The 12,843-nt window shown below is 42.6% G+C and overlaps 1 protein-coding gene across 1 annotated transcript in view; it reads left to right on the top strand.

The window, feature by feature from the left end:
• The window catches only part of LOC127636920 (peripheral-type benzodiazepine receptor-associated protein 1-like), a 114,580-nt gene extending 102,651 nt beyond the window's left edge, over nt 1-11,929 (top strand). The window contains exons 30-32 of the mRNA XM_052117724.1: nt 379-450; nt 620-739; nt 10,394-11,929. Of these exons, the coding sequence (XP_051973684.1) occupies nt 379-450; nt 620-739; nt 10,394-10,624 (423 nt within the window). The 3' untranslated portion in view covers nt 10,625-11,929. The remainder of the gene's footprint in view (nt 1-378; nt 451-619; nt 740-10,393) is intronic.
• Nucleotides 11,930-12,843: the final 914 nt, after the last annotated feature.

The raw sequence follows: 12,843 nt of genomic DNA, 5'->3' as shown, positions 1-12,843 counted from the left end.
CCTTCACAAAGACGAATCTGCCCGATTCCAGCTTTACTGTAACACCCCCAAATCATCACCGATCCTCCACCTGGTCGTCTAATGGTTAGACAGAGACCTGGAGACGCATTCAATCCAGTGTCTCAGACCCACAGTGAAATTTGGTGGAGGATCTGTGATGATCTGGCATAATTTCCAACAAACTCTGGTCAAAAAAAAGTTTTGTTGTGGTGGTTCGAAACAACTTTTCAGCGTGAACTCTCAGGAAAACTTTGTACCAGCTGCTAAACACTTTACTGCCATCGGATCATGAGAAACCTTAACACAGTCAAGTGTGTCCACTCTTTTGATTTGTGGTGTATATAATGTTAAATGTTATTCTGTCTCTCATTACTTTAGGCTGAGCTTACATTCAGTACGGGTGACATCATCTATGTGTTTGGTGACATGGACGATGATGGATTCTACTATGTAAGTGTTTCGCTCTCCATCATCTCTTTCTCCATGTCTTTTTCTGTTATTCTGCTATGAATGATTATCAGAATATTCAGAACTCGGAGTTTGAAAATATTGTGCAATCAATTCTGATTGGCTGATCAAGTATAAGAGCAATGCATGATGGTTGTTTTTGATGTTTCAGGGTGACCTGAATGGACAGAAAGGTCTTGTGCCGTCCAATTTCCTGCAAGCTATTCCAGAGACGGAGAAGGAAGCTGTAAGGACAGAACACACAGTGACAGAGAGCCGCAGAGATTCACAGGTGTGTGTTACACTAATAGGAGTTTATTGCATCTATTTACAGTATGTTGTGCATTGCAGCAGTTTTCCATTCTGTTCTAACATTCACATTCATGTACAGCTATACCATTGATTCTTTAACTTCAGCATTACTTTCTTCGGTTGTCTTTTATTTTGCATGTTGTCTGATCTGTGTTATTTCATCTGTGTGTGTCTGTTTATTGATTTTTCCTGCATGTTGTTCAGAGGCACAAGCGAGGTGTTCACTTTAAACAGTGACCGTAAGTGTTTCACAAATCTAATCTAATCCCTCTCCAGTATCTGCTCTTCTGACCCTTTAAATCAAATACCAGTCAGCATTCTTCCCTAAAAGATTTCCTCAAACCAAATTCAGGTATTCCTGTAACATCAAACGGAATTTCAGAAATGGTGTTTTTTGAAATTCCAAAAACACTCCTACTGCCCACTTTATGATTATTCATGATTCAAAAACTAATATTTCTAAAAAGAAATAATAATAATAATAAAATACCATGACAAAATGTTTGAATGCTTCTTTGAATATGATATTAAGATGTTTACATTTGTGTATTCAATGTCTAAAAAAATTATGTTACTTCATATTGTCTTTAACTGCATATAATGAAGTTTGATACAATTAATTTATTATGTAAATACGATCCCTAACCCTAATGTTGTTGCATTGTACTTACATTTAAATACCAGCATTTAATTACATTTGTAGTTAAACTTTTAAACTTACCTCTAAACCTAACCCTAGACCTAACCTAGCCTTAACCTAACCTTAAACAAACTTACCAAAACCCTAAACCAACACTTATGCTAAACCTATCCTTACCCTAAACCAATCCTTACCCTAACCCTAGCCATAGACCAATCCTTAACCTAACCCAACCTAACCTATCCCTAACCCCTAACCCTAACCTAACCCTAGACCAAACTTTACCCTTAACCAATCCTAACCCTAGACCAATCCTTACCCTAATCCTAAACCTACACTTACCCTAGACCAATCCTTACCCTAACCCTAAACCAACGCTTATGCTAAACCTATCCTTACCCTAAACCAGTCCTTACCCTAAACCTAGCCATAGACCAATCCTTAACCTAACCCAACCTAACCTATCCCTAACCCCTAACCCTAACCTAACCCTAGACCAAACTTTACCCTAAACCAATCCTAACCCTAGACCAATCCTTACCCTAATCCTAAACCTACACTTATCCTAGACCAATCCTTACCCTAACCCTAAACCAATCCTTACACTAACCCTAGACCAATCCTTACCCTAACCATAAACCAATCCTTACACTAACCCTAGACCAATCCTTACCCTAACCCTAAACCTACACTTACCCTAACCAACCCTTACCCTAACCATAAACCAATCCTTACACTAACCCTAGACCAATCCTTATCCTAACCTTAAACCCTTACCCTAAACCTAGACCAATCCTTACCCTAGCCCAATCCTTATCCTAACCCTAAACCTACACTTACCCTAACCAACCCTTACCCTAACCCTAAACGTACACTTACCCTAGACCAATCCTTACCCTAACCCTAAACCAAAACTTACCCTAATCCTAAACCTACACTTACCCTAACCAACCCTTACTCTAACCCTAAACCTACCCTAGACCAATCCTTACCCTAACCCTAAACCTACACTTACCCTAGACCAATCCTTACCCTAACCCTAAACCAACACTTACCCTAATCCTAAACCTACACTTACCCTAACCAACCCTTACCCTAAACCTACACTTACCCTAGACCAATCCTTACCCTAAACCTACACTTACCCTAAACCAATCCTTACCCTAATCCTAAACCAATCCTTACCCTAATCCTAAACCTACACTTACCCTAACCCTAAACCTACACTTACCCTAGACCAACACTTACCCTAAACCTACACTTACCCTAACCAACCCTTACCCTAACCCTAAACCTACACTTACCCTAGACCAATCCTTACCCTAAACCTACACTTACCCTAACCAACCCTTACCCTAACCCTAAACCTACACTTACCCTAACCCTAAACCTACACTTACCCTAACCCTAAACCTACACTTACCCTAGACCAACACTTACCCTAAACCTACACTTACCCTAACCAACCCTTACCCTAACCCTAAACCTACACTTACCCTAGACCAATCCTTACCCTAACCCTAAACCTACACTTACCCTAGACCAACACTTACCCTAAACCTACACTTACCCTAACCAACCCTTACCCTAACCCTAAACCTACACTTACCCTAGACCAATCCTTACCCTAACCCTAAACCTACACTTACCCTAGACCAATCCTTACCCTAATCCTAAACCTACACTTACCCTAACCAACCCTTACCCTAACCCTAAACCTACACTTACCCTAAACCTACACTTACCCTAACCCTAAACCTACACTTACCCTAGACCAACACTTACCCTAAACCTACACTTACCCTAACCAACCCTTACCCTAACCCTAAACCTACACTTACCCTAGACCAATCCTTACCCTAACCCTAAACCTACACTTACCCTAGACCAACACTTACCCTAAACCTACACTTACCCTAGACCAATCCTTACCCTAATCCTAAACCTACACTTACCCTAACCAACCCTTACCCTAACCCTAAACCTACACTTACCCTAGACCAATCCTTACCCTAACCCTAAACCTACACTTACCCTAGACCAATCCTTACCCTAATCCTAAACCTACACTTACCCTAACCAACCCTTACCCTAACCCTAAACCTACACTTACCCTAGACCAATCCTTACCCTAACCTTAAACAAACCCTTACCCTAACCCTAAACCAATCCTTACCCTAGACCACTCCTTACCCTAATCCTAAACCTACACTTACCCTAACCAACCCTTACCCTAAACCTACACTTACCCTAAACCAACTCATACCCTAACCCTAAACAAAACCTTACCCTAACCCTAGACCAATCCTTACCCTAACCCTAGACCAATCCTTACCCTAAACCAATCCTTACCCTAACCCTAGACCAATCCTTACCCTAAACAAACCCTTACCCTAACCCTAGACCAATTCTTACCCTAAACCAATCCTTACCCTAACCCTAGACCAATCCTTACACTAACCCTAGATCAAACTTTACAATAAAACCAATCCTAACCCTAAACCAATCCTTACCCTAACCCTAGACCAATCCTTACCCTAAACCAATCCTTACACTAACCCTAGACCAATCCTTACACTAACCCTAGATCAAACTTTACCCTAAACCAATCCTAACCCTAATCCTAAACCAATCCTTACCCTTCCCCTAAACCAATCCTTACCGTATCCCTGGACTAATCCTTACCCTAACCCTAAACCTACACTTATCCTAACCAACCCTAAACCAGGCAGTACATCAACCTCAGTACCGTAATTTCCGGACTATAAGTTGCAACCTTTTTCCCACGCTTTGAACCTCGCGGCTTAAACAACGACGCGGCTAATATATGAATTTTTCCCGCTTTCAAATTTTATTAAAAAAAAAATGTAAAAAACATTCTGTGACGTGCTCAGTTTTTTGGCGGCGTGAAGCTTTCATTAGACCAATGAAATTGCCGAACGGGTTAAGGTCAAACAACTTTTTTTGTTTACTGTTTAGATTAAATCGAGCGCGCTCAAACTTCCCATCATTCTGATTACGGTAGTCATTTTGTCACCCTCAAGACACGGAGGAATGCATATGATGCAGCTTTCAAGTTGAAGGCGATTGATCTGGCTGGAAAAGGAAATAGAGCTGCTGCACGGGAGACGTTGGAAGCAGCAGCGTGAGGAATTGACTCAGTGCAAAAAGACAACTAAAGCTGAGGCTATTCAACTCCGACACCGAAGGAGATGACTTCAGTGGTTTCATGTGCACAAGAGGAGGAAGATAGTGACCAATGACTTTCTTGCTAGGCTACTGTTTACTACTAATTTTTTATTTTTTGTTACAAGCCGTGTGTGGCAGCGGGGGCGTGGTCAAGCGCCCGTCCCGGAAAGAAAAGCGGTAAGGGCGCTTACACCTGAGCTAATGTCTAACACCTGTGTCTAATTTCAGTAAGCATGGGGAGAGAGTGTGTGTGTGTGTGTGAGTGACAGACGGCAGTCTAGTGTTGGCGCATAGAAGTCCAAGAATTGAGAAACTTACATTGCTGTGGCCATTAAAAGCCTTACTTGGAACGTCAAGTGCCCTGCTTCACGTGTCCTTCTTGGGAAAACTGTCACACTTGCACCAGTTTGACAGTTTTCAGCACTTGATGTAAGCGCCCTTACCGCTTTTCTATCCCCGACGGGCGCTTGACCACGCCCCCGCTGCCACACCGTGTTTCGTTAAAGCCTGAGTAAAGTTCATTTGTTTCAATGTACCGGTAGGCACCTGCGGCTTATAGACAGGTGCGGCTTATTTATGTTCAAAATAATATTTTGTTTTAAATTCAGTGGGTGTGGCTTATATTCAGGTGTGCTCAATAGTCCGGAAATTACGGTAGTGACAATACTGTGTACAATATCACAGAAAGAATAAATATTTGTAAAAATAATCACTATCAACAAATCTAAAAGAGCTGATTTGCTGTTTTTTTCTCACGAATTCCACATTCAACAGTTTAATTTAAATGTATCATCCAAAGGTCAAAATAAATGACCAATAAAATGGTAAATGGTCTGCACTTATATAGCGCCTTTTTAACCTTAACGGTATTCAAAGCACTTTACACTGTGACCCATTTACCCATTCTCACACACACACACACACACACACACACACACACACACACACATATGAGGTGCCCCTAGGGACATTATTCAGAATTACCATGCACATACATGTACTTTTCCTCTCATATACACATATGAAACCAAATTCATTCACATACAAGTGAAATGCTTTTACAAACACAACTGAAACGCTCTCATACATACAACTGAAAATATTACGCTCACACACACAACTGAAATGTTCTCACACACACAACTGAAACGCTCTCACACACACAACTGAAATGCTCTCACACACGCAACTGAAACGCTCTCACACACTCAACTGAAACGCTCTCTCACACACAACTGAAATGCTCTCACACACACAACTGAAACGCTCTCATACATACAACTGAAAATATTACGCTCACACACACAACTGAAATGTTCTCACACACACAACTGAAACGCTCTCACACACACAACTGAAATGCTCTCACACACGCAACTGAAACGCTCTCACACACTCAACTGAAACGCTCTCACACACTCAACTGAAACGCTCTCACACACACAACTGAAACGCTCTCACACACACAACTGAAATGCTCTCACACACACAACTGAAATGTTCTCACACACGCAACTGAAATGCTCTCACACACACAACTGAAATGCTCTCACACACACAACTGAAACGCTCTCACACACTCAACTGAAACGCTCTCACACACACAACTGAAATGCTCTCACACACGCAACTGAAACGCTCTCACACACACAACTGAAATGCTCTCACACACACAACTGAAACGCTCTCACACACTCAACTGAAACGCTCTCACACACACAACTGAAATGCTCTCACACACACAACTGAAATGTTCTCACACACGCAACTGAAATGCTCTCTCACACACAACTGAAATGCTCTCATACATACAACTGAAAATATTACGCTCACACACACAACTGAAACGCTCTCACACACACAACTGAAATGCTCTCACACACGCAACTGAAATGCTCTCTCACACACAACTGAAATGCTCTCACACACACAACTGAAATGCTCTCACACACACAACTGAAATGCTCTCACACACACAACTGAAATGCTCTCACACACACAACTGAAATGTTCTCTCACACGCAACTGAAATGCTCTCACACACACAACTGAAATGCTCTCACACACACAACTGAAATGTTCTCTCACACACAACTGAAATGCTCTCACACACACAACTGAAATGCTCTCACACACACAACTGAAATGTTCTCTCACACGCAACTGAAATGCTCTCACACACACAACTGAAATGCTCTCACACACACAACTGAAATGCTCTCACACACACAACTGAAATGCTCTCACACACACAACTGAAATGTTCTCTCACACACAACTGAAATGCTCTCACACACACAACTGAAATGCTCTCACACACACAACTGAAATGTTCTCTCACACACAACTGAAATGCTCTCACACACACAACTGAAATGCTCTCACACACACAACTGAAATGTTCTCTCACACGCAACTGAAATGCTCTCACACACACAACTGAAATGTTCTCTCACACACAACTGAAATGCTCTCACACACGCAACTGAAATGCTCTCACACACACAACTGAAATGTTCTCTCACACACAACTGAAATGCTCTCACACACGCAACTGAAATGCTCTCACACACACAACTGAAATGCTCTCACACACACAACTGAAATGCTCTCACACACACAACTGAAATGCTCTCACACACGCAACTGAAATGCTCTCACACACGCAACTGAAATGCTCTCACACACGCAACTGAAACGCTCTCACACACGCAACTGAAACGCTCTCACACACGCAACTGAAACGCTCTCACACACGCAACTGAAACGCTCTCACACACACAACTGAAACGTTCTCACACACACAACTGAAACGCTCTCACACACACAACTGAAACGCTCTCACACACACAACTGAAACGCTCTCACACACATAACTGAAACGCTCTCACACACACAACTGAAATGCTCACACACACACAACTGAAATGCTCTCACACACGCAACTGAAACGCTCTCACACACATAACTGAAACGCTCTCACACACATAACTGAAACGCTCTCACACACATAACTGAAACGCTCTCACACACACAACTGAAACGCTCTCACACACACAACTGAAACGCTCTCACACACACAACTGAAACGCTCTCACACACATAACTGAAACGCTCTCACACACACAACTGAAACGCTCTCACACACACAACTGAAGCGGCTCTCACACACGCAACTGAAGCGGCTCTCACACACGCAACTGAAACGCTCTCACACACGCAACTGAAGCGCTCTCACACACGCAACTGAAACGCTCTCACACACGCGCAACTGAAACGGCTCTCACACACGCAAGCTGAAGCGCTCTCACACACGCAACTGAAACGCTCTCACACACGCAACTGAAACGCTCTCACACACGCAACTGAAACGCTCTCACACACGCGAACTGAAACGCTCTCACACACGCAACTGAAACGCTCTCACACACGCAACTGAAACGCTCTCACACACGCAACTGAAACGCTCTCACACACGCAACTGAAGCGCTCTCACACACGCAAGCTGAAACGCTCTCACACACGCAAGCTGAAACGCTCTCACACACGCAACTGAAACGCTCTCACACACGCAACTGAAACGCTCTCACACACGCAACTGAAACGCTCTCACACACGCAACTGAAACGCTCTCACACACGCAACTGAAACGCTCTCACACACGCAACTGAAACGCTCTCACACACGCAACTGAAACGCTCTCACACACGCAACTGAAACGCTCTCACACACGCAACTGAAACGCTCTCACACACTCAACTGAAACGCTCTCACACACGCAACTGAAACGCTCTCACACACGCAACTGAAACGCTCTCACACACGCAACTGAAATGCTCTCACACACGCAACTGAAACGTTCTCACACACGCAACTGAAATGCTCTCACACACACAACTGAAATGCTCTCACACACACAACTGAAATGCTCTCACACACACAACTGAAACGTTCTCACACACACAACTGAAATGCTCTCACACACGCAACTGAAATGCTCTCACACACGCAACTGAAACGTTCTCACACACACAACTGAAATGCTCTCACACACGCAACTGAAATGCTCTCACACACGCAACTGAAACGTTCTCACACACGCAACTGAAATGCTCTCACACACACAACTGAAACGCTCTCACACACGCAACTGAAACGCTCTCACACACGCAACTGAAATGCTCTCACACACGCAACTGAAACGCTCTCACACACGCAACTGAAATGCTCTCACACACGCAACTGAAACGCTCTCACACACGCAACTGAAACGCTCTCACACACGCAACTGAAACGCTCTCACACACGCAACTGAAACGCTCTCACACACGCAACTGAAACGCTCTCACACACGCAACTGAAACGCTCTCACACACGCAACTGAAACGCTCTCACACACGCAACTGAAACGCTCTCACACACGCAACTGAAACGCTCACACACACTCAACTGAAACGCTCTCACACACGCAACTGAAGCGGCTCTCACACACGCAACTGAAACGCTCTCACACACGCAACTGAAACGCTCTCACACACTCAACTGAAACGCTCTCACACACACAACTGAAACGCTCTCACACACACAACTGAAACGCTCTCACACACGCAACTGAAACGCTCTCACACACAACTGAAACGCTCTCACACACGCAACTGAAATGCTCTCACACACACAACTGAAATGTTCTCACACACAACTGAAACGCTCTCACACACAACTGAAACGCTCTCACACACACAACTGAAATGTTCTCACACACACAACTGAAATGCTCTCACACACGCAACTGAAATGCTCTCACACACGCAACTGAAATGCTCTCACACACACAACTGAAATGCTCTCACACACACAACTGAAATGCTCTCACACACGCAACTGAAACGCTCTCACACACACAACTGAAACGCTCACACACACACAACTGAAACGCTCTCACACACACAACTGAAACGCTCTCACACACACAACTGAAATGCTCTCACACACACAACTGAAATGCTCTCACACACACAACTGAAATGCTCACACACACGCAACTGAAACGCTCTCACACACACAACTGAAACGCTCTCACACACGCAACTGAAATGCTCTCACACACGCAACTGAAACGCTCTCACACACACAACTGAAATGCTCTCACACACGCAACTGAAATGCTCACACACACGCAACTGAAACGCTCTCACACACACAACTGAAATGCTCTCACACACACAACTGAAATGCTCTCACACACGCAACTGAAACGCTCTCACACATACAACTGAAACGCTCTCACACACACAACTGAAATGCTCTCACACACGCAACTGAAATGCTCTCACACACACAACTGAAACGCTCTCACACACACAACTGAAATGTTCTCTCACACACACAACTGAAACGCTCTCACACACACAACTGAAATGCTCTCACACACACAACTGAAATGCTCACACACACGCAACTGAAACGCTTGCATACAACATACTGAAATGCTTTTCAGTTGTGTGTGTGAGAACATTTCAGTTGCGTGTGTGAGCGTAATATTTTCAGTTGTATGTATGAGAGCGTTTCAGTTGTGTTTGTAAAAGCATTTCAGTTGTATGTGTGTGAGCATTTCACTATAGTATGTGAATGAATTTGGTTTCATATGTGTATGTGAGAGGAAAAGTACATGTATGTGCATGGTAATTCTGAATAATGTCCCTAGGGGCACCTCATACACACACACACACACACACACACACACACACACACACACACACACACACACTCACTTCATTGTTTGTCTGTCTTTTGGCTCTCTCACAGGTGATTCAGTGTGATTCTGATCCCATGAGCTCCTGTCAACTAGAACCGGTTCCACCAGCCCAAACAGAACCGAACCCTGAACCAGACTCTGAGCAAAAACCAACCCTGAGCACTTCTCCACCAGAGACCCTCTCCGACACCTCTCTGTCCGTGCCCGAGAAAAAGAAGAAGGGCTTTTTCTCTAAAGGCAGGAAGCTCTTCAGAAAGCTGGGCTCCAGTAAGAAGGAATGAATCAACAGCCTTGTTACCATGAAGGATCTGCAGACTGCACTTTTCCTTGTGGTGTGTGTGTGTGTGTGTGTGTGTGTGTGTGTGTGTGTGCGTGCGCGCGTGCGTGCGTGCGTGTGTGTTTCTTATTCTCTAATCTTTGCCATGATGATGTAGAATCACCAGCACATTCTTGTGTCTGTTCATAAAGAAAGAGTATTATTCCAATATTCATATAAATAGGATTAAACAATACAAACCTTGTGAATAGATACCAGATTAACTTGATTGTGTATGTGTGCGTAAATGACACAAGTTATGCTAATGTGTATTAAAGCATCCGCTACAGGACATCATCTGCTAATATTCACATCCATCTGTCACTGAAAGGAAGACCACACTTGTATGGAGAGATGTCGACTGTGTAAATATACTGGTGGAATGATGTCCTGTGGATGTTTGTTCCAAGAATTGATGGAAAATGAAGTGAGATGATGTTTTGCACTACGAGTCGGGTCCAAGACTGCTAAACTGTGTAAACCCTTTGCTGTTGTGTTTTGGTAGCGTGAACTAGTTAATGCGAGAGGATGTGACGTTAAGACCGTAGCATACTGACCGTTACTTTTCACAAGACTCAAGTTACATTTACTCTGACTACAATAGCAGAGATACATTTATCTTTACTAAACTACATCTGAACTGCAAGACCAAACGCTTCTGATTAGTTTGATAGTTCGAGGCACTTACAGTTTCAGGCCATTTCAGGTGTAGTTCAACAACTGTAAACTTAAAGGAATATTCCGGGTTTAATACAAGTGAAGCTCAATCGACGGCATTTGAGGCATGTGGATTACCAGCGGAAACATTTGCACTCCTATTTATTTAAATAAAGCACAAATGTGTGTTGCAGTGAGACACTTCCAATGCAAGTCAATGGGGTTTAATCTGTCAACATTAAAATACTGTTTCACAAGTATAAACACAAGACATAAACAATATGAGTGTTAACATGATTTTACTGTCATTATCACTTCTAAACAATAGGTTATAATTGTATCAGATATTATGTTCATTGCCATGGTGATGCAACACCACAAATGGATTGTATCACCGTAAAACCATTGACTTGCATTATAAGTGTGTCACTGGAACACACATTTGTGCTGTATTTAAATTAAACCCGGAATATTCCTTTAAAAGCTTTTATGTCTTTGGTCATGATTTTTAGTTTTAGTTTTTTTCCAGGATATTACTACATAACTATAAGTGGCATTGTTTCATAATTTTGGCCCCTAACTACACACACACACACACACACACACACACACATATATATATGTACACACTCACACACGCACACACACTCACACACACACACACACACACTCACACACACAGACACACCACTCACACACACACACACTCATATACACACATATACAAACACACACACTCACACACACACACACTCACACACACAGACACACCACTCACACACACACACACACTCATATACACACATATACAAACACACACACTCACTTACGCAAACACACACACAGATACACCACACACACTCACACACACACACACACTTTGGTCATTTCTACATTTATTTGTTTTCATCAGGATATTAATACATAACTGTAAGTGTCATTGTTCATATGTTACATTTCATAATATTTTTATTGCAATCTATGAAAAATGTTGCTGATTATTTTTGATGAATTAGTTTTGAGTTTGTGTTTATCATGAATGATTGATCATCTGCAGCTGTACAGCGAACATTTCATCATCAGAAGATTATCTGTCATTAATACAGCTTTATTATTTATAACGAGCGCCGGGATTTACTGCATCTGCCTTTTATATTCAAACACTTGCACGGATCTCAAATAATTACTGAAGTATTTACCGTTAATGAGTGTGTGTGTGTGTGTGTGTGTGTGTGTGTGTGTGTGTGTGTGTGTGAGTGTGAGACACATTTGATTATTTCTGTCTCACATTTAATCATCGTTCTTACAGTAATTATTATGTTACTGTTTTCCTCCGTTTTAGGAGTGTTGTATAAATGCAGCATGTTAGAGTAACGCTACACTTTAATTGTAACACGATACGCATTAAACGTTTGTTTGATCATCAGGATCATGCTAGCGGATGCACTCGATGAAAGTAACATTATTAAGTGCTTTAGAGACTAACATATACTTTATACATTTACATAAACATGATTAATAACTGCT

Source organism: Xyrauchen texanus, chromosome 4, assembly GCF_025860055.1.
Source record: "Xyrauchen texanus isolate HMW12.3.18 chromosome 4, RBS_HiC_50CHRs, whole genome shotgun sequence".
Lineage (NCBI taxonomy): Eukaryota > Metazoa > Chordata > Actinopteri > Cypriniformes > Catostomidae > Xyrauchen > Xyrauchen texanus.
The sequence above is the reverse complement of the archived record's forward strand: the minus strand, read 5'-3'. Positions and strand labels throughout refer to the sequence as shown.